At 37.4% G+C, this 24,083-nt stretch overlaps 1 protein-coding gene across 2 annotated transcripts in view; it reads right to left on the bottom strand.

Annotated features, from left to right (window-relative positions):
• The window catches only part of TOLLIP (toll interacting protein), a 30,273-nt gene that overhangs the window by 5,254 nt on the left and 936 nt on the right, over window positions 1-24,083 (bottom strand). The window contains exons 2-6 of one of the 2 annotated variants that reach the window (XM_014959948.1): window positions 15,478-15,627; window positions 10,614-10,796; window positions 8,819-8,971; window positions 7,411-7,501; window positions 3,473-3,493 (exon numbers count right to left, since the gene is read on the bottom strand). In XM_014959948.1, coding sequence (XP_014815434.1) covers window positions 3,473-3,493; window positions 7,411-7,501; window positions 8,819-8,971; window positions 10,614-10,796; window positions 15,478-15,627 — 598 coding nt within the window. The remainder of the gene's footprint in view (window positions 1-3,472; window positions 3,494-7,410; window positions 7,502-8,818; window positions 8,972-10,613; window positions 10,797-15,477; window positions 15,628-24,083) is intronic. The other variant, XM_014959949.1, reaches the window with a different exon arrangement.

Genomic DNA, 24,083 nt, shown 5'->3' with positions numbered 1-24,083 from the left:
ACCTGTAACTATTTAATCAGAAATGTCTACGCTCACTCTAACTTGCACAAATATTTAGCATGTCAGTTATTATATTTTTTTCTATTAGCTTTAAAAATGCGGTATTAAAACTCACATGTTTAGCTGATCCAGCATTGAATATCTTAATTTTTATCAACTCTGCCTGACAAGGTACATGTATTGAATACATTCTTACTGTGTGCATTGCAACCTTGATTTTACCTAATGTACTCCTTACTATTTCTTTCCTCAATTTGTACTTCTGTCCTATCTGAATGGATGAATTACTGAATTGTAAGCACATTCATACTTATCAATGTTCTCTAATTTTGATTTTAAAATTCCCCTTGTAATCACCTGAAGTTTTATTAGAAGCAAAAAAAGGAACCTAGATCTAATGTACAGGCTGCATTTATTTGAAAAGGTTTATCCCGGCAACTAAAGAAATGTCCCTCTGACCATGAATTTATTATCTACATGCTTGAACCATATGTCTGCCCAGCCATTTGCATCACACCAATACCAAGGATATCCATCATCTCTGCCACAACCACCTAAACTTTACCTCTAGAGCTTCTTATGCCGTTTGGACTACAGTCCCTGGAATTAATTCTGTCTAGTCCTGTATATTTGAACATCTGGCAAAGTAGACTACGTGCACCCTGGAGGTAAACCACTGTGGAGCCCTCACCAACACTGCAAATGCACTTTACCCAAGAATCACATCCAGCAGCATTTCAGATAGCCTCTTCTATAGCTTCCATAAGCCTCAACTCATTCCTCAAGCTTCCTACAAGCGATCTAGGCATTTACAAGATGTGAACATAGATGTATGGCCTGAAAAATAAAGTTGCAAAGTACCTGAAAGAACAGAGCAATAGAAGTTATGTCTTACTTCCATGACAAGCTTCCTAACATTCTTCAGTGACTCATCAGCACCCTAAGATCATCCAGCTATCAGCTTAAGTTATATAGGAACTGTGCACACAATATGTCAGTTGAAAATACTCATCCAAATGAAACACGAGGCTCACTTCTCGAGTACCACAGCATCCTACAACTTACCAATAAAGTCTGAGTGTCATGTCAGTGTCAAAAAGATCAAGACCAGAACACAATTTTTCTTACTGTTTTCATCAAAACAATATAATTATGAAGATAGACAACTGCACAGGCAGTATTCGAGAAGTATTTTCAACCTAAATATTCGATTTTAGAGACAAGAAATTTCTTGGTAGTATTGCTTTTCACTAATGATTTTCAAAATCTATTTTCTCAGCTTACAGTTCTAGAATTAGTTTATACTGTCTATAACTACACTGTACACAAATGGAAGTTCGGATGACAGTGTTTTTTAATAAGTATTTCCATGATAAATGCTTACTTTTCATGAAACTCAACATTCAAGCTATACAAATATGAATTCAAAGAGTACCTTGATTTTTTGCTTTGTTCCACACTCAGGCTAAAAGCATCCATAATTTCTGATTTACAAAATAGCAATCAACACTTAAGCATAAACTTAAAGAACTACATACCAAAGTTTAGCAAATACACATATATTTATATGCAGTCATTACAGAAAGTTTTAATAAACTTCAAAATTATCCATGTTCAGTAAAAAGATGCTTTAAATATTAAGCACCTCATTTTACTAACAGGTGAAAACTGAAACTAAACCACATAAGAATCCACTATAAATGGAATTTCACACTCATGTTGCTCTCAGATATTAGGCAAGTGTTATAAATCAAAAGAATAGGAGCGCTGTTTTCCAATTCAGTGACATGACAATGGCAAACGTGCTGGCAGAAGCTGTGACATTCCAATACATGAAACAAGTATGTACAATAGCAAGTCAATTGCTAGGAGCAGCAAGGGAAGCATCAAAGCAGTATTAACACAGGGCAAACTTCTAACTGCACACAAGGCATTACACACTTTTTATTTCCTTATTCAGCCAAGTGCCCTATGTTAAATTTCTGAACTCATTATTATTCTAGCCTATACATAGACCCTTTTCAGAGTAAATTCAGGAACCTTCTCAGCACATATTCTTTCATTTAAAGGATGAAGTCAGTATAAACTTTTTTAAAAAAGCACAAACACGTCTTAATGATATTGGCTTAAAAAAAAAAAAAAATTCATGCATGCCATCATCCCAATTTTTATGAAATGTTGCTTCTTTGCCAACTACTAGAAAAGTGAAGGGTATAGACCCAGAGAAAAATCCTCTAATTCTACTGCTACGAATAAACCAAATACATTGCAACAACCACATCAGGTTTATTTACAGCATCTTTCTGAAATTCAGAGCATCAAGAAATTACATTTTATCTCACAAGGAGTAATTCTAGAATTTTCTGATCATACTTGATTGAAAAGCTGAGCCATTTTTTGTGATGATTAAGGTCTGAATGATATGAAGTAATGTATGCACGGTCTTCAAAGTGACTTATTTCTGCACTGTCCACATGCTCCATTATCCTCATTTATTTTAGAGCCATACAGTTATAAGGTTGGAGAGGACCTTAAAGATCATCAAGTTCCAACCCTCCTGCCATGGGCAGGGACACCTCCCACTAGACCAGGCTGCTCACACCCCCATCCAACCTGGTCTTGAACACTTCCAGGGATGGGGCATCAACAGCGTCTCTGGGCAACCCGTTCCAGTGTCTCACCTCCCTCACAGTCAAGAATTTCTTCCTAATATCTAATCTAAATCTCCCCTCTTTCAGTTTAAAACCTCTCATCCTATCGCTAAAAGACCAATGCTTTTATCAAAGTTAAGGATGTCACAGTATCTTTGTACAATTCAAAAATCACAGGTCTCATAGTAAAGTAAGTCTAATTGAAGGAAAACTGATTTCCTGTAACATAATTTGCCTTTAAAGTTCAAGTCAGATACTTAACTTGACACGGATCTAAAACAGATGTTCATGAAAGATACACACTGATGAAAAGAAAGTGCTATTTTTTTTTAAAAAAGACTTATTTCTAGATTAGCAGAAGGCAGTTGGCAGACTGTCATCTCTATGTCATTGCAGAATGGAGTTCTTTCCTTTTAAGTTTACAGAAAGTCATGACATTACCTGCTCCTCCCCTGCATCAGCAGAACAACTGCAAGACTGAAGCTTCTCTTCTAGGAAACCAGTACCATCACCTAGAATAGCTCACTGACATATGACAGTTTGAGAGTACTAATATCACATTTTATCCATCCACACCACTATCACCTATTACTTTAATCATTACAGCTTGAAGCTGAGCAGATGCCTTTAAAGACTTTCCAACAGGTTAGAGGGGCTTTAACAATTTCCAGGAAACGCATTAAATTATTCTATTGTCACATCCAAGTGGCAATACCTTGTGATACAGTTTGCTGTAACAAATAAAGCTGAGTTTAGATGAGTTCATGCAAAGACTCTTGAGTCAATGAGCATGGGAGTGAGAAAAGAGCTTGGAAACTTACCGAGAGCAAAGTACTCAAGCCCTAAAGATAGGTGAAAATGAAGGAGCAAGGAATAAGACATGGGAAAGAAATATTAATCTATTTTTAAAAGGAAAACAACCATTTAGCTTCCTAAGGTGAAAGTTGGATAAACTGAGGCAGTTGGATAAAACCTAAACTACCTAATATCAAAACCTAAATGCTGTTTGGATTCAGTCTCCCAACTAATTTGCTTCAACACTCTGAACAAGTTTCCTGAATGTGCTGTTTTTACAGAAGTAACAATTAGAGGAAAAGTTTTCAAAATAAGTAAGCCCCGTGTGTTTGCAGCTAGGATTACATTTTAGAGCCCAGAAAGGACAACATACATCTATGGTTTTCTGAACAAATACCAATAACATCACATGCTAACCCATGAAACTCAATACAGACATCTAAAGGAGTAATGTACATATACACACAATTTTGCCTCAATGAAAAATTATATTATGGACTCTGACAGAGCCTTGAAACACATGGGGTTTTAACCTACTTTATACACAGGTATTTATAAACCAAGTACAAATATATTTCCTGTTTATCCCATGAATACTTAGCTGATAAGAAATATAACTTGCTTCATTGAACTAACTTCTTTTAGCTTAGTCATTGATACACTATCAAGATCAGCATGGAGTATAAGCAACCAGTGTGCCACAAAAATCTGCAGCCTAAACTAAGTATCTTTAGAAAAAGAAACGGGAAGAGATGGTAAATAAACTCAAATTTTAGTAGAGCAACAGGATAGACAAGTTCAAATTCACCCAGAGCCAATCCATAGATACCACTTAGGGCAACAATAGTTTGTAGCAACTAGTGCTACTGTCTGAATTTTTTAATTTTTAACACTACTGAAATGAATTAACAAGGTGCAAGAATACCTTACAGCCATTTCTGCTTTTGTCACAATTCTGTAATATCTACCATCAAGCATGGGGAAATAAGCATTACTTGTGTTGACATTTCAAGCTTCATCTGCTTACCATAGTGACTAACTGCTTGCTACTACTATTTACCTCTATATGACAGAGATAAGCATGAGAGGAATTAGTTGCTTAAACCTTAATTAGAAGGTTAGTTACGTACACTAAGTTTTGAACAGAAATTTTACAGAAGAAAAATCAGCTTGGCCTTTGTGTCACAGCTAATTTTGACTTAGCACCGTATCTCTTTCAAGTGCAACTATTTTTGGACAGTTAAAAAGTAACTGTTAAATTGTCTGGATAAGCATTTCAGTCTGCCCACTGTATTTCCACCATAGGTAAGACTCAGAATCTAACAGCCTTGCCCAACAGCAGAATGTCCTCCATTTTAGATGTAATAAACTATTCAGTGCTGCTTTTCCGCTCTTTTGAAGGAAACTTGCTTATTGACTACAGTCATTTAATGGGGTAGGTAAAAAACCTGAACTAAGAAGATGGGAAGAAGGTAAACATATTATTGTGGAGCATACCGAGGTCCTACCAGCCTCAAAAGAGACAAAACCCTGCACATCGTTCCAAAGAAAATGTACCAACGGTTTCCCCAGAAGATACAATCATTTCAGATGGTCAGAGAAGGCCAGTAGTTTGCACGCACCTTTCTGAAGGATCGTATGAAATCCAGGAGGAGCATCTGGTTCAGTATATAGAAAACATTCTGACAATACTCCATGTCTTTCAAGATGAACTATTGGTTCCTTTTATAATTTGAAATTACTTTTATTAAGCCATACCACTAAATGTATGAAACAGTAGAAGGTATTCTGAAGTCAAGTCACTTTCAGAGTCCAAACCTAACCATCCATCTAACTATTATGAGTGCGTCATTGCTTAGTGCATAGGCAAAAACTTTAAAACCCAGTGCTTTGAAAAATTTTATGGTGCCCACAGAAATTCTAGAACAGCAAACACATAGCACAGTAATATTTAAAAAAAAGGAGTCAAAAATATAAAACAATCTAAATACATCAAAGGTGGCTTGTAATAAGTTTGGCATTTATAAAGTCAAAGAAGCGCATTTAAGCCTTCCCAGAACACAAGAAAGGTTCAAATTAAGGGGCAGGACTTCACAATGCTTTAAAAATACAAGTCACAGAATCAGAAAGAATTTTTAATACAGAAGATTATCACAGCATTAATTAAAACAAACATGCTGGATCTTTGCTGAAGGGCAATGCTCCAACATACAGATCAATAAAATTGTTACACAAAGGCAAATTCTCGTATGCTAAAATGTCAGGCATTACTATCACTAAGTATTAGTTATTAAATCTATTTGGACAAGTGAAGAAATAAGTATTACTGAAAATATTCTCAAGATAAATACCGAATTTACTGAACACCAAGGCCTGAACATCAAGATACACCACTGTACTTGTTTTTCAACTTTGAACATCTAGTATCAGTTTTATCTGTTTAGTTCTTGGAAATTAGTCTCTTCACTTCTATTGTCTGCACTCTGACATAGTAATTTTACAATATTAATATTCTCATTTTGATCTGTTCAAGAAATTCTATTGCAACTTCTAATATATTGCTGTACGTACCACCCCAGCTATCGTTTTGTTTTAACCACACACAAGATAACTATGTTTGAAGTTCACTATCTGCTTCAGTATATAGGGATGTGATGAACCTACAAGTAAAAATAGATATGGCATTCAATTCAAACACAGAAAAGCTACATAGAAGTCTGGCTGACACAATGAAATCACACTTCAGGATGCACACACAAGTTGAAACTAGCTCACTGGCAAAGCAAGGAAGATTTAAATCCCGAGAATTAAGATGTAGAGACAAAAGTATGTTAGAAGCAGCAAACTGTATATTCTCAGAGAATAAAAAGTATGTAACTTTTCCATGTTTTGATCTAACTTAACTCTACAAAAATGAAACAAGAGGCATGATTCATTAAGTTACACATCAGTCTTCTGTTGAGGAGGCTTGTTTTTACAGAGTAAATTTTAAATTCAATCAGGAATGAGTCTTTAAAAAAAATTAAAAAATATATGTATCTGTTGTGTCAGCCCTTAGCACTGCAATTATGACCCACATGCTCTATCACTCATTCATACAAATGTATGCACTGAAATTCAAAATACATAGATGTTTATCTTATTTTCCCTAAAAATTACACATAATACTGAATAAACGTCCATAAAACAAACTGGAGCTTTAGAGCTTTAAGCAAAACACAAAAAAAACCCCAACTGAACTTTACTTATCAGATATCTAAAGAGGACAAATTCAAGCTTTTCATCTTTGATAGAAAAATTACAAAACCTAAGTTAACACACCTTTCCACACAAGTCCAAAACTTACTTTGCACAGACTTAGAGAACTGAAAATACCTGCTTTAGCTCTGCTTGACATACTTACGTAATTATCTCAGAGCTCCCTAACATCTTTCATTCACTGTGCTACACACTTCACATGCTGTGTAGCAAGTTTCCAAAGCAGCATCTTCAAAGACCACATAAGAGTAAACAGCTCTTTACAGGCTATTTAAGCTGCAGTTCTGATAGCATAAGTTAGTTAATGGACTTTTTGAAGCCTGAACAGTTTCACACGTGGATTGCCATCATTCAACTAAGCACACATTATGTAAGTGCAGTCAGCTACATATATATTCAGTGACCTGACACAAGTCTAAAATAAATACTCAAAAAGAAAAGCCTTCAAGCTACTTGTTCCACCTTGAGTCAGTTTAATCCATTTACTCAAACTCGTGCATCCCCTTTAAACAGCATACAAGACTGAAAGCAGACCTACACTGAATTTGCCTACTCTTCCCCAAAATGTATCATGGGAAAAGTGGTCACAGAAAAAAAATCATTTATACTTTCTTTTACAGTTGAAAAATCAGGAGAATTTGGTAGTTATTTCAGCAAAACCTTTTATCTGGAAGTTCTAAGAGTCTTCAAGAGGAAAAAAACATACCTGCTATAGGCACATATCCAACTCCTTGCTGATATACAGTGGGCATCAGGACCACTGGCTGGGGCTGCATCATCATGGCAGCTGGCAAAGACTTGAAACAAGAGAGCACAGCTTAGAACTACTCAGGAAACAGAAAAAACTAAACCAGCAATTAAAAGAGTATTTTCAAAAAAATCATAACATTGTAAATTCACCTTCCATGTTCGATATTACAATATGATTATACTAAGTGCTAATACCTAATAACTGAACTACCGTTCTTTGAAATGACAACTAATTTGCCTGTAAATCAATATAAACACATTGTGTCGAATTAGCCTTTGCAACAGTTCGATAGTTTGCCATGGTAATTTTGTTACTGAAGTGAACAATTTTAAAAAATGGCTTTAATCAGCTTTCAAGCCTTTTCTTGTGAAATGAATAGACAACATATTCAAGTATTATACTGTTCATAAAAGGAAATTTTAGTTCAAATCAATTATTTTTCAGGTAAAGCAGTACTTTAAACAAAATATGGATTTAACTCCATTCATTTTGACTACCACAATTCCCGTTCAGTTTGATCCTGGAAAATATTGAAAGGTCAGATTCTATGTACAGTACATTCATGGGCAGATAGTTTTAAACATTAATTATAAACTCATTTCTCCTAGAGGTAATAGCAAAACTGTTCACATGTGGGGCAGAATGTGAATTTCAAACAGCAGTGAACATCTGTTCACAGTTGTGCATTCAAAAGCAACTTGGAACTTTTGATCATGTAGAAGGGTAGTAGGAAGCATTCAGGATAGCACATATTACATACTCTGTCCAACAGCTACTTTTGACAAAGGTGACAGATGAGAGAATCATTCACAAGCTGCTAAATGGACCAGTATAAGTCAGCAGTTCAGAGTAGGAGCATCAAACAAACCAGAATGGAAGCAAAAAACAAAGTCATCAGAAAGAGTGTCAAACTATCCAAGAAAGACCTGACACAGAAAAGTTTCCATTATTTTTGCTTTTGAATTGACATGACTTTTTAAAGATTTAGGGGGAAAAAAATAAGTTATTGTTAGATTCCAATAACTTTTTTTTTTTTAATTATTACTATTAAATTAGAAAATACAATGGAGCATTTGACTGAGGATTTCTTTTTTATAGTTCTATTAGCACAGAAAGAAGCTGAATTTTTGTAATCGCAAAACCAGATAAATACCCACCTACCACCTCATCAAGAAGTATTTACTGCCTTAACTCACATTTTTGACTGCTAATCCCCAAGTTAAGTATAATTACTTGAAATGTTAACACTTACAATTACAGGTGTGGTACAATGGAACTACTTCTACTTCAATCTAAAATATATCTCCCCCCACTACCCAAGAAGCTTCTGTCCCTTCCTTCTCCCAACCCAAACTTGGCTTACCGTGTATGACATGACCAGATTAATCATTCCTTCCTTGTCATCACCCTGTCTTCCACTCAGGCTATACCATTCATCCTCCACATTTCCTTGTTTCAGAGACTCAGGAATTGTAATGTGTGTCCAAGCGATGCGGTCATCCATTGAAAAGGCCCGCTGGAATATAATTTAAAAAATATTACCAAGTTAATTGTCCTGAAAAAAAAAAAATAATCTTAAAATTATTTTTGACTAACGCTTTCTTCAGTTTGATGCTATTCCATTTTGCCAATTTTATTTTTAAGTGATTCCTTTTGAAAGTACTAAAGTGCCAAGAAATATTTTAGCACTCTCTTTTCCAACAAGGACGGGATACTTTAAGTGGGATTATAGATTGATGGCAGATATTTAATAATAAGAAATTGAAAACCTGAAGGAGAACACTTCTAGAAATACAACATACAAATAACAGCATAGATTGTGAATCTAGTGACTTCATATCAGAGGCCATAAAATGACTGTAAACAGCTTCTGTTTACACTACTACGACAGGCTGTGAAATCCAGTGATTCAAGAGCAGATACAAGTACTGATCTGCCAGCCCTGTTACAGCAATGGAACAGACACTTTAACCGATCAACTAAGCCCACAAAATGGCATCCAAAAGCCTCACTTGTGTGATGACCACACAGCTGGTGCAGTGCCAAGTTTTACTGCACGTAGGAAGAGAGGCAGCAAAAAAAAAAAAAAAAAGGCAAAGCCCAGACTTTAGCGAAACAAAAGTTTTGTTTTTAGGTCCTTTAACTTTTTTTTTTCTTTCTTTCCAAGGAAAGAAGAGAAAAAAAAAAAAAAAAAAAAGGCAAAGCACAGACTTTAGCCTCAGTTACAGCCTGTTAAAAGGCCAGTTTGGATGAGCTTTTGAGTAACCTGCGTAGTGGGAGATGTCCCTGTCCAGGGCAGTCGGGTTGGACCAGATGATCCTCAAGGTCTCTTCCAACTCTTAACTATCCTATTATTCTAAATCGTTCAAGAAGGAATGTTTGTGCTAAGTCAATATTCTGAACTTAAACAGCTGAGATGCAGACACTTATTCACTGCTGCCAACAGTAACAGTATCTAGTAGAACAACATTTTAGAATTCAAGATAGCACTCATCTAGAAAAGCTTTGTAGAGCAGCTTACATACCAGAGCTGCTAATCAGACCCATTCAATCTCTAAGAAAATGAAATTATTCAGAGGCTAGGTATTTATTGCCACTATGTCTAAGTAAAGCATAGACAAGTGCCTACAAGCCCACTTGGAATGAAATTCAGGCAAGGATAGGTTAAGTTATGTTTCTGCTAATAAAGCCTAGTGACTACATAGTTTATGTTTGACAGTTTTATTTGTAGCACTGGAGCTTGGGAAAGCTTTCAAGCTCCTCCTGGGTTAGAATAATACTGCAGAATTTCTGAGCAAAACAGCAATGTATAAACAAGCTATTTTTAATAGGGATAGTACAGAATATAAGGCTGCAGGGCATTTTGACAGTGAAGAGGAGCTTAAACACTACTCAGACATATTGGCTTCTCCATCTTTGCAGGGAACCCTACTAATGCCCCTTATCAGCTTCCAAAAGAGAAGTAACAGCTCTGACATTCTGACAGTGTGAAGCCTTATGCATTGCTGCTCTTCGGATTTTGAAATATTTTCATCATCTCCCAGAGAGCACAGCTATGAAACAGCCCTTGGTAACTCAATCCTTTTTTGCAAAATTCCACCCAAACCTCAGTCCAACCAGGAGATGATGACAGGGGCGGGGGAGGAAGTAGTTCTCACCTCATCAAATATCTCTAGATAAAAAGAGTCTACACCCGGAGGAACAGTGCACTGAATAACTTTGTTCCAGCGAGGGTTCTTAGCTCCATTATGTGCTGTTGGAGTTTCATACACAGCATAACCCAGCCGTATTCGACAATATGGATCCATGCGGGTCATTCCGTAGTTCTTTGCCAATTTTGCCTGGAAAGAAAAGAAAGCCTGTAAGTGTATCATACTTACATTAACTTGAAAAGTTAATTACTATTAATTCACAAAATCAGATATTGAACAAAGAACTTGATTCAACTATGAGGTAAACAAAAAGAAAAAAAAAAAAGAAAAAAAAAAAAGAAAAAAAAAAAAGAAAAAAAAAAAAGAAAAAAAAAAAAGAAAAAAAAAAAAGAAAAAAAAAAAAGAAAAAAAAAAAAGAAAAAAAAAAAAGAAAAAAAAAAAAGAAAAAAAAAAAAGAAAAACAGCATTCAGATTAAAACAGAGAACAGCCAATGACACCATTAAATGTCTGGATAATCTTAAAATATTTAACCTGTCTATTGTAGAAAATATACATCTTCACCACAGCTAAAATAAGTTACCCCATACCAAACCAAAAAATGTAACATTACAAGGAAATAGTAGTAAATTCAAATTTTGCCTGCTCTCCAATATACAATCATAAACTTAATGTGATATGTAGCCTGTTCTTTTTCACTGAAATACTTCTAAAGGATATAATGGAGAAATCCAGTAGCTTCAAGCATATCAGACAGTACAAAAGCACTAACTGCAAAAGCAGTTCAACTGAGGTAAAATCCAGTAGACCATATTTTTCAAAGTGATTAAAAAACTTACTTAACTCAGACTGCATTTGGTATTACTTAATTCAGTGGGCATCTTAAGATCTACATTACTATAAAAACAGATGCTATATAGAATCAGAAGATACTCAACATACTTTGTTGTATTCCTCTGATGTTACAGAAACAAGTAAGTTGATGACAGTCCTAAAGATAGCTACACCAAAGTTGAAACTGGATTTTTTGGAATAGCTGTTTCTCTGACCTTTAGTAAGCAGCCTACAGTTCTTTTTACAGTAAGACAAGTGACAAAATGTGGTGCCTAGAATGCCTCCCACTTACTGGACACTTAAAGAACTGGAACAGCTGAGACATGCAGGAGATTTAGTCACAGTGGCTGCATCTCTGACCTGGAAAGCTCTTTTCTCCTGCCACACACTGGTTCAGGAATTCATACAATAGAGCTGGATAGGAATGTCTCAAACTGTTCCTTGTAAAGGAGGAATTAAAGTGGGAAATTAAAGTAGGAAAGTTGGCACCTGAATTATGCACTCTTAAATCCTCATATTAAGCAGCTTACCATACAACTTCATCAAAAGGAAAAAGTGCCTATAAATTGCACCTCTAATAATTTAAAAGGACACAATCAACTACACTTAGACAAACTCATCACAATTCCTATCGGTTTGCAAGAGAAAAAAAAGCAGTAAATTACCTTCCCAAAAACATTTTCTGATCTTCCATCAGTTCATTAGTAACATAATTAAGGTATGCTGCTCTATATACTGTATCAACATGTATTTAAATACAAAAGACTTGAACTAGTGTTTCATGTTGCTCAGATTAGCTATGCCAAGTTTCCTATCCAGAATACCACATGCCTTGATATGCAGCCAAAATTCCCATAGCATTCTTGCATAAACTCTCAGACAGGTACAGAAGACTATTTCTTGAGACACCACAGGGTTGTACTGCCATTCAGAGGGACCTTGACAAGCTGGAGAGGTATGCAGACAGAAACCTCGAAGTTCAACAAATGAAAACGTTCTGCCCCTGAGGAGGAATAACCACACGCACCAGTACAGGCTGTGGGCCAACTGGTTGGAGAGCAGCTTTGCAGATGAGGACCTGGAGGTCTTGGTGGACACCAAGTTGGAAATAAGCCAGCAATGCACCCTTGCAGCAAAGAGGCTGCATTAGGAAAACCATCACATCTATTGCATAAAATTATGTAGTGGAGAGACCTAAAATGAGTTCCTCTCAAAATTTTAAAAGCTCTTATTGCCTCTACATATGCTATTTAGCCTTGAGAAAAAAAAATAAATCTATCACTATAAAAGTACCATGAAAGGCACAAAGCATTTCATCCTCCTTTGGCTTGAAACACTGAGTTTCCAGACCAAATTCTTACTGCTTTTCCAACATAATAAATTTGGAGTAACTTCATTTGAAACATTGGGATTACTCTGGTGAAAAACTTGTGCCTGTGAAAGAGGAATCACAGTTCCTAACATCTTATTATAGAGTGAATTTTAAACATGAATCGATTGGGTAAAACAGTGACAGGTCCTTATATTTTTTGTTTTAGTATCCTATATGGTAAAATAAAGAAATCAAAAGCTTGCATAGTTTCTACTTCAGCTGAAACGTTATCTTCTGTCCTTAAATGAATGGGTTTTCTGTCATCTGGTGTAAATCTGGAGTACGGTAAATAACAACACTGAAATCACTGTCATGAAATCAACAGAATCACTCAGGATTTACAGTTGTCTAACTGAGCTCACTATGGGGTACAGCCGTATGTCTTAATACACAAAGCAGCTAGAACAGCAAGGCATCAGCCTAGCATTACAACCACTTGGGCTCACAAAGTTGCCTCATGAAAGAACCTGAACTCTGTACTTAGTAAGAATTAACAGAACATGTTTTCCGCTTGCCATGCCTCATTCTGCAGAGCTGTATTAATTACATCACTTGCAGAAGTGAAGTTGTTAATTACCAGTAATCATGTTCTTCTTGTTCTACAAACTTGCATGCCAACACCTGCCAGGAACGTTAGCCATAGAGAAACTTGTAAAAGGCACACAACTCATCTTCACATCTTTCTGCCAGTTGGGGATTTTTAACCAGTCCCCACTGTTTGAGGAGGGACTGATGTTTTTAGCACAATTCTCCTTTGCCTTTCTGGTCTACAGCTATTTCTACATCCTGAAGTGTTGTGCTGGTTTTGTCTAGGATAGAGTTAATTTTCTTCACAGTAGCTAGTATTGGGCTATGTTTTGGATTTGTGATTAAAACAGTGTTGATAATACAGGGATGCTTCAGTTACTGCTGAGGAGTGCTCACACAGAGTCAGGGCCTTTTCTGCTTTTCATCCCACCTCATTCACGAGCAGGCTCATGTGCACGAAAAGTTGGGTGGGGACACAGCCAGGACAGCTGACCCCAACTGACCACAGGGATGTCCCATACTATATGACATCACGCTCAGCAATAAAAGCTGGGAGAAGGAGGAAAAGGAGGACATCCAGAGTGATGGTGTTTGTCTTTCCAAGTAACCGTTAGGTGTGATGGAGACCTGCTTTCCTGGAGATGCTGAACACCTACCTGCCAATGGAAAGCAGTGAATGAAATCCCTATTTTGCTTTACTTCCACACATAGCTTTTGCTTTACCTGTTAAACTGCTTTTATCTCAACCCTTGAGTTTTCTCACTTCTGTCCTTCCAATTCTCTTCCCCATCCCATCAGTGGGGAGGAGCATGGTGGAAGTGAGCAAGCAGATATTTGTTGCTAAGTTGCCAGCTGGTGTTAAACCATGACAAATGTGTTTAGAAGTGGCAGCACATATGAATAGTACTCAGGACAGAGGAAGTTAATGGGCAAGACATTGGTTACTATAAAGCTTTCTTCGTAAGTAATACCCTAATGTTATTAAAAATAATAATTTGAAGACATTCTTTTTATATTATCCATTCCATTTTACAGGCCTGCAGAAGAACAAAGTTTTCCCAAGCATAGTCTGTCTACAGAATGACTCTACTTGTCTCTCCTTATGTCGGACAGTTCACCATCATAGTATCACAGGTTTCCTGACTTCCCTAGGTCTTTCCCATTATGCTTTCTTGGCGAAGGGTCTTTGCCACTTGGACAGCATCATGGGCAGCATTAGGAAAAGCACAGCTAGCAGGTCAATGAAGATGATCCCTTCTACTCAGCAGTGGTGAGACTGTATCTGGAGTACTGTTCTCTTGAGTTCTGGGCTCTCCAGTAGAAGACACAATTGTATGTAAACAAATCCAGCAAAGAGCCAGTAAGATAATTAATGCTTTTACAGAATCACAGAATTGCTGAGGCTGGATGGGACCTCTAGAAATTGTCTAGTCTATGCTCCCTTCTTAAGGCAGGGTCAAATGCTCAAGCAAGTTCTGAGTGTCTCCACAGATGGAAGATCCACAACCCCTTTGGGAAACTTGTTCTGATGTTTCACAGCTCCCACAGTAAAAAGCTTCTTCATATATTTAAATAGAGTTTACTATTTCAATTTGTGCTCACTGTGCCTCTTGTCTTTTCTCTAGAGAGCACTGAAAAGTGCCTAGCTGTCTTCTTCATAAATACCTGATGGCAGGGACTACTTGTTGGTAAGATTCCCCGTTAAGATTGATACCCAGCTCTCTTTCCTTGTATATAACATCCTGCTCAATCCTCAATTAAGGGACTGGCTAGTGAGGGGTGGGATGAAGTTTGGACAAAATAAATTCCATAGGTCCCCTCTAACTTCAACTATCCTGTGATTCTTTAACAAGTGGTTACCTCCAGCCATAGCATCAAGAATAGCCATTAGGCTTTATTCTTCAAGCAAGATAAGTAATTGTCTTGTCTGCACAAGCACCTAAAAATAAATGAGGGTTGAACCTAATGAAGACCAGTATCAACTCCAACATTTCACCCATCCAGACAGGAATTTGGATGTTTCTGTACATAGCCACTGAAAGTCCAAGACAAGATCTTTTTTTTGTGACCACCAAGCCAAAACCATTAATTGCATTAATTACTATTACTTCATTGTCCAAAGATGGTGCTATATATACCTGCACTACAGTAATACTGAGTCTGCCGACTGTACCCATTGTTCCTCCATACTGTAGCTGCTGAGCTGCCTGGGCATCCAGCTGGATTTGCTGTTGCTGCTGGGTTGGGGTAATGCGAAGAAAGTCTTGAGGAAGCTCACCAACATATACCTTAAAAAAGAAAAAGAAAAAACATTCTAAGTTAAGTTTCCCACTTTCATAATGAAAAAGACAGAAGAATATAAACCAAAGAAAAGCTTAGCAAAAACGTTCAGCAGAATTTAGTCTAGTTTTGACAGCATGAACAAAGACCTAATTAAAAGACAAAACTGCCAAAGCATGTAGAGAACGTTCTCATACTGACTTTCAAAAACACTGATTTCCAACATAAGTTTCTGGAAAAAAGTAGGACATACAGAGTCAGGGCTGCTCTGCAACGAAACATTTAAGTACCATAGAATCATAGAAAGGTTTGGGTTGGAAGGCACCTTAAAGATCATCTAGTTCCAACCCCTCTGCCATGGGCAGGGACACCTCCCACTAGACCAGGTTGCTTAAAGCCCCATCCAGCCTGGCCTTGAACACTTCCAGGGATGGGGTATCCACAACTTCTCTGGGCAACCTGTTCCAGTGCCTCACCACCCTCACTGTAAAGAACTTCTTTCTGGTATCTAATTTAAATCTCCCCTCTTCCAATTTAAAACCGTTGCCCCTTGTCCTTTCACTACACTTCCTGACAAAGAGTCCCTCCCCAGCTCTCCTATAGGCTTCTCTGGGCAACCTGTTTCACTGTCTCACCACCCTCACAGTCAAGAATTTCTTTCTTTCTAATACCTAATATAAATCTACTTTCGCACAGTTTAAAACCATTACTCCTTGTCCTATCACTATACCGCCTGATAAAGATTCCCTCCCGATCTTTCCTGTAAGCCCCCTTAAAGTATTGGAAAGCTGCCCTAAGGTTTCCCCAGACTCTTCTCCAGTCTGAACAAACTCATCTCTCTCAGCCGGTCTTCACTGGAAAGGTGCTCTAGCCCTCTCATCATCTTCATGGCCCTCTTCTGGACCTGCTCCAACATGTTCATGTCCTTCTTACATTGGGGGCTCCAAAGCTGGATGCAGTATTCCAGGTGGGGTCTCACAAGAGCAGAATACAGGGATAGAATCACCTCCCTCAACCTGCTGGCCACACTTCTTTTGATGCAGCCCAGGATGTGGTTAGTTTTCTGGGCTGCAAGTGCACGTTCTTAGCCCATGTTGAGCTTCTCATCCACCAATATCTCAAGTCCTCCTCAGGGCTGCACTTAATCGATTCTTTGCCCAGACTGTATCTGCGCTTGGGATTGCCCTGACCCACATGCAGGACCTTGCACTTGGCCTGGCTGAACTTCACGAAGTCCACACGGGCCTACCTCTCCAAGGTCCCTCTGGATGGCATCCCTTCCTTTGAGCATGTCAACTGCACCACACAGCTTAGTGTCATTGGCGAACTTGCTGAGGGTGCACTAAATTCCACTGTTCGTGTTGCTAACAAAGATGTTAGCAGCACCAGTCCCAGTACCAACCCCTGAGGAATGCAAATTGTCACTTGGACATCAAGCCACTGACCACAACTGTTAATTTATAATTAAGCTGTACTCATTTCTGTTGTCTATAGAGTTGCTTACATATTTAATACAGAACTGTTAACCAGATCAAGACAGAAGACAGTGTAATTTTCTTATGCTGCTATCCCAGACAAGATTACTCAATTGGATATCTGGCAGACGCATGCCTACAGAACATACTTTGATACGTTAACAGGCCTCTAGGACATAGTTTTTGAAGATTAGACAACACTCACATGCCAAGATTGCATCTTGGAGACAGCAGTAGTCATACAAAGTGTGATTTGGCAAGAGCTGCAATTTCTATCCGAGAGCCTCAGGATCCTGGCAACAGTAGGTGCTACATGCCAGAAAAAGTTTATCAAAAAAGCTAAGGAGGAAGTACTGGCTGCCTGCTGCTAGGCTATTGGGAGGGAGGGGAAAGAGGGAATCAGTTTTGCTTACAAGCATCGTAAAATTTTACAATTAAGATCTTAAGTAGCTTAAGTTTTAAAAAGGGGTGGAATAGGGAGGGAGGAAATAGGAGTGGTGAGGGAGAAGACTAAGCTAAAAAATAGTGCTAATATTAAAAGAAAACTTATTTAAGTTAGGTCGTTAATTAGATGGGGTCTTGTAACAGCCTTCTCATTAGAATACATGTTATAAAAAAGGAGCTAGTTTTAAAATAAAACATAATTCATTTAGGAAAGATTTGAGATGACAAGAGAATTAGCAATGCAATGGCTTTTACAACACAGCAGGTCCCTGCTAACTCTTGGCCACAAGGAAGTTTCAAATCTGGCATTATTAGCACCTCTGAGAATAGAAATCATAAAAATGATAAAAATTTCAGCCCTGAAATTACATGGACATTGGAAAGCTTAATTCATTCACAACACGTGAGAAGTCTAATAGTATCTTTCACTTTTTGTTTTTTTAAGTTATCCAAATACTGTTCCAAAATAAAATACATAAACTAGTCTCTGGACTGAGGTCCAAAACAGACAAAATCTATAAGGGAGATTGAAGTTTTTTATAGCATCTAACCAGATTTTAAGTCATTCAGTTATCTCACACAAAGCTACATTCTTATCCTGGAACTGCAAAGCAGACATACACAGAAACCAAAAAGCAGTCTAACCAAATTCTCAAATGATCAGAGTGGTAAACCCCTCCCCAAAAGCAAGAGTGGGAAACAGGAGAGGCACATGCTCCCATCTTAAATGTTCAGTTCTGACTGAGATCTGGTACACAAGTCCTGGTGTCCTGCAAAACATCCAGGAGATGCTTACTGAGGAAAACACACTACTCTCTAAGTTCTTATGCTAAATATCATTTGATTCCGTATCAATGGAGACAAATCAGTAGTGTGCAATCGTTTTATTTGTAAAGAAAACAGGTTAATTCGTGTCTTCCTCAAAGCATCTAAAATAGGCCACCTCCAAACCTGAATCAAAAACACGGTTACATAACCAGAGTTCAACCACAGTTTTTGTTTTTTAAAAAGAACATAAGCGACAAGCTTATATCACCGATCTAAGTCAACACCCACATGACAACAAATGGTCTTCCCTCTACTGTAATAATGTGTCAGTATCTTCTCCCAAGTAACAAGTGATAGGACAAGAGGAAGTGGCCTCAAATTGTGCCAGGGGAAATTTTGATTGGATATAAGAAAAAAATTTTTCACTGAAAGGATTATCAAGCATTAGAACAGGCTGTCAGGGCAGTGGTTGAGTCACCATCCCTGGAGGTATTTAAAAGACAGGTAGATGTATCACTGAGGGACATGGTTTAGTGATAACATGGCAATGTTAGGTTAACGGTTAGACTTGATGATCTTGAAGGTCTCTTCCGACCAAAACCATTCTGTGATTCTAATGTGATGTCCTACAGGTATTCAAGTGTAGGTATACAGTGTAGGTATCAGTGCTTGGTCATTACAATCCAAATGGGTGGACCACTGGATGGATGAAAAACTGGCTGGGTCATTGAGCTCAGACGTTGAAGTTCAGTGGTTAATGACACTGGAGGTTGGTTAAAAGCAAAGTTTTTCAGAGGTCTGTACTGAGAGTAACTTACGTGTCTAATATTTTTCCTTATTTGCAACCAGAGGTGAAGGCAGAATGTACCCTCATCAGTTCTGAGGATGACACACTATTTGGGGAGGGAATGACTAATATACTTGAGGACAGGACCAACAACCAGAGAGCCATAAAAATTCACTGGCAGGAATCTCATGAAATTCAACAAGGGCAAAGTCCTGTACTTTGGACAGAAAAATCCCTGGAAACAGTACAGACTAGAGAAAAACTGGCAGGGCTGCAGCTCTACAGAGAAAAACGTGGGTCCTGGTGGAGAGCAAGCTAAACATGAATGAATAGAGCACTCTCGCAATAATGAAGCCTAACAGCATGCTGTGCCGGATCAACAAAAGCCTAGCCTGTAGGCTGAGGAAAGCAATTGTTTCCCTTTACTCAGCACTCATTAGACCACATCTGGAATACTGCAACCCATTTAAGGCCCAGCAGTACATGAAAAATTATCAACTTGAGTGAGCCCAGCAAAGATCCACCAAGATAGCCCATGAAACGGGTTGTAGCATAAAACTTGTGAGGACAGGCTAAGGATTTGTTTAGAATAGAAGAAACTTAGGATGCATCTTGTAGCAGCTTTCCAGTATCACTGAGGAGGTCATTAAGAAAACAGATCCAGCCTCTCTTCTGAGATGCAAGACAAGAAGAAAGAAGACCTCAATTATCAAACTGAAACAGGAGAGGTTTACCATGAAATAAGGAGGGGGGAAAAAAATAATTCACTGCAGGGACAACCACAGGTTGCCCATGCAGACTGCAAGAAACTCTCACCTTAGAGGTTTGGAAGATCCTGTTGGACAAAGCCCTGAGCAACCCAGTCTGAACTAAAAATTGACCATGTTTTAGCAAGAGGTTGGACTACATAGCCTCCTGACATCCTTTCTAAACTGAACAATTTATGATTCTATATAACTCACGCTACAGTATGACACATTCCCAGTTCAACTCCTGTAGAATTGTAGTCAAAGCCTCTATTCCAGAACTTTAATTTAGAGAGGGACAAATGAAAGACTGTAACAGCAATTAAGTTTATTAAATTTACAGATTTTTTCTGCTTTGTTTTGGGAAGTTTTTTTGGTGCATTTTTTTTTTAAATATCACCAAAATAAAAAAAGTGTCATGGACTGCAAGGTTCCAGGCGTTTCTGCTCCCATTCTTCTGGCTTTTTTTCCCGTTGTCAGAAGTTTCCCCATTTCCTTTGTCGCTTCTATTGCTTCCATATGACTACAGAATAATAAGGTCTTTACAGGTAGACATCACCTTAGTATTATTTTCCCTTTCCCTCAAGTACAGCATCTATATTTAGCCTTGACTGAGTATTTTGCCACAAGCTGCTACCTCTGGATCTTCCCAGCAAATCTAAATTTGTCCGAGACAATAACTTTTAAATATTTGCAAAATGTATTCCATAGTGCAAAAGCACAAGTGTTAATAGCAAAAAACAATATTTAGTTTTACTGAAGAAATCAAGAGGAACCACTTATTACAATAAAAAGATTCCCTTCTTCACTAAAACAATAATTTGGATTCATTCTAAGCATTTATAGCATATTTGCGCTATGTGGATTTCGTACGTTGTTACTCAATGTAACAGAGGAATAACACTGGGAAAAGCCATAGAAACAGCTCAAAATAAGCAAATCCATTAATTCACATTAGCATGAGCATTAAGGAGAAGGATAATTGCCATAAATTCCAAAAACAGAATTCTAAATTTTTCTAGACTTCTACTAGACACACCAATACAGACCTTTCTTTCCTACAAATCTTGGTTAAAAGAAAATGCCATTTGATGCAATAGAAAAAAAACCACTTGGTGCTTTAAGGTACTTCTCTGTTAGAAAGCAAGAATTTCAAAGCATTACCAATGCTGCTCTCAACATCATCTGACAAAGAAACACACTTCAGAGATCAGAACATTGCACTTAAAAAATTAATTCACATTTTGCTTACAAAGACTCAATGATATCTTACTCCCTCAACTTTTTAAACCAATTAAAAAAAATAAATGATTGCAACAATGTGTCATTATGATATTTCCACCTTCATGGATCGGAATTTTAATACTACGTACATCCACATTCTAATAATAAACAAAATATCTAATAAAATACTCAATTATACTGAAAATTATCAACACAATTATTTTGGTGATGGGATTTTGTATTAAAAATTGCTTATGTGACAGCATAACATACTGATACTGGACAATGCAAACACAAATTGCTTCTTTGTCACCTTTGTTCAGAAAAAGATACTGAAATTTTGAAGAGTCTCAAAACAAAATCAGAGTGAAATCAGAGACAGCAAGATTTAAGTAGTTAAATGGCAGTATTGGGACAAGAAAAGAGAAGTAATCATAAATATAAGGCTGCCCATTAGAAGATTTTCAATCATCAAAGTAGTAATTATCAGGGAAATTAAGAATAGAAAATTAAATAGTCATAGCTTGACACTTGATCTAATTTTGGAGTACCTGACATATTTGCCAGCATGGTGAATAATCATGGAGATTAATTTTGTGTGTGCTTGGCTAGCTAAGGAATCACAAACATGAGCTTTTGGTCTCTCAGACTTAACCTGAAGCCTGATTGAACTGTTCATTAATACCGCTCACTTGGAAAAGTTATCGTTTAGCAGCCCTTGTATATTCAGCCATAATTTAAATTTCAAAAACTGCTTTATTCTCAAAATATCACAGAACATGAAGACACACGAATTCCATAATACCCTGAAAATAATCAGAGAAATATATATAGTCTAGCAGAATACTTAACAGTAACAGACAGGATGAATTCCAGTTCTGTTTCATCTGAAAAACTAAACAGTAATTGGAAGTTTTAATTACTCACCAAATAAGCAGCGTCACAAACTAGAAAGCACAAGTATAAGAATAAGACTGGCTACAGTACAGCAGTATACTTTATTGTCTTACCTGCATGAAACAACCTTGAATATTTTCTTGCCTGCTCATACAGAGACAGACCTGTTCTCTGCAGCACTAAAGAGAGAATGTTTCCCAATCCTCTAGCACCGTTTAGTGGCTATTCATTTGTAATGCAGTTGTATATATAGAAACAAGTATAATTCTATCTTCAACTCTAGTGAGAATTAAGAAAGGCTGGCATGTACCGTATCAGCAACCTCACCAGTGAACAGCAGCTTAATATTGCGAAGTTTATTCATTCATTTGAAAATATTCAAATCTCTGAAGTGGTTAAGACAAAGGAAGAAAGCACACACAATATTTGGAATACATAAGGAAAAAAAAACCAAAAAACCAGAAAGCCAAAGTTGTACAAGATAAATCATCACACATCTTTCCATTTGCCAAGCTTAAATCAATTTTAATCAATAAAATATTGCCAAAGGATTATACAGAAGTGCCTAGGTAATTCTAAAATAAGACATGTGGAAGAATAACAGTCTAAAAATTGAGATATAGTTCCTTTAAAACATTTAAGAAAGACTAAGCAGTTATGATATTCAAAAAACAGCAAGACTATAGCCATGTCCAAAGAGGTTCTCACTAAAATTGTATTTCAACCCAAGAAGGTAATTTCACCATGCTAAAACAAGCAGCTATTGAAAGTACTCCACTCAATATCAGCAAGATGTTTAGCATCACAGGCAATTAAAATTTCTCTCAAAAAGAAATGCTACTCCCTTTCAGAGATCGAAATATCTGCCTAATTTCATCTCTCCACAAATCAGGACCGCAATCAGGCCTACTGTTCAGCTTTAGACAAACCACTTAGTTTTTTTATCAATTTCTTCTATTCCTACTCCCACATCAATTTCCTCAATCTCTCCAACTTTCTCCAAACATAAACTAAAGGGTGACTAGAAGAGAAGTTACTTTTAAACAAACTCTGAGTATTTTTCAGGTATTTATATTATTTTGAGCTTCTTTGATTAAAACCTGTTACATTCTGACAGAATTCTATCTAGGTGCAATCACAGCATCAACTCTCAAACACCAAGGCTTTAGGGACAGCAGCTACCTAACTCACCACAGATTCAACCAGAAGAGCAGTCATCATCTTTTCAGAATACCATAAATATAGAACAAACTTAATTCACTCTTTTTACATTAATTCACCACTTAAAACTTTTATTCTAACAGAACCATCATCACACTCTGTTGTACAAGGAATTTATTCTGTAAGACTAGACAAATCAGGCATTTTAAGGAATTGAATTAATGACCATATAATATTACTCTCATGAGACAACAACAGACAGTGATGTAGTTTTTCAAGATTAGCAGTTTAATAATTCATTCCTCTGGTCTTTCATCAAGGCTGCACAGACACACAAAAATGGAGCTGTTTCTAGGAAGCAAAATACAGCAGTTTAAACTGACGGTTTATGAAAATCTTACTTCACCTGCAGAGCAACATCCTATTCTCAATTATTATCAGATCCCTCCGGACAGGAGGAACTGACAGGAACAGCAGCACATCAATCGAGAGCTGACGTTATATGGCACAGTTATACATCACACAGTACAACATCCTGGTGTGGGGCAAAACTAGGCAATAACACGTTCCCAATAAACTACCAACACTAACTCCCAAGAAGATTGTTAAATCGGTTTTAAGACCGCTCAGCCCTCTCCCCCCCGCCCCCGCCGCAACACACGCCTACACACTGCCACTAACTGCGCATTTCAGCACGTTTCACGTCCCAGCTTTCAGGTGGCAATTTCAGAGCCAGCTACATGAATCTGCCCAGCCCAGCCACCAAAACGCAAAGTTCTCCTCTGCTTTAAAAGAAAGAGGTTTAGCTTCGGTTTAAATCTAAGCCATTCACTCCTTTGGGAGGCCCTGCAACAAAGAACGGGCAGGATTGCCCTGTCTAGTCTTACACACAGACAGGAGTGACTCTCCCCTCCTCTTTCCTCTCCGCAAGGCGGAGGAGCAGGAGAAGAGGCAGACTTTCC

The sequence above is a fragment of the Calidris pugnax genome, unplaced genomic scaffold, assembly GCF_001431845.1.
Source record: "Calidris pugnax isolate Ruff unplaced genomic scaffold, ASM143184v1 scaffold435, whole genome shotgun sequence".
Taxonomy (NCBI): Eukaryota; Metazoa; Chordata; class Aves; order Charadriiformes; family Scolopacidae; genus Calidris; species Calidris pugnax.
The sequence above is the reverse complement of the archived record's forward strand: the minus strand, read 5'-3'. Positions and strand labels throughout refer to the sequence as shown.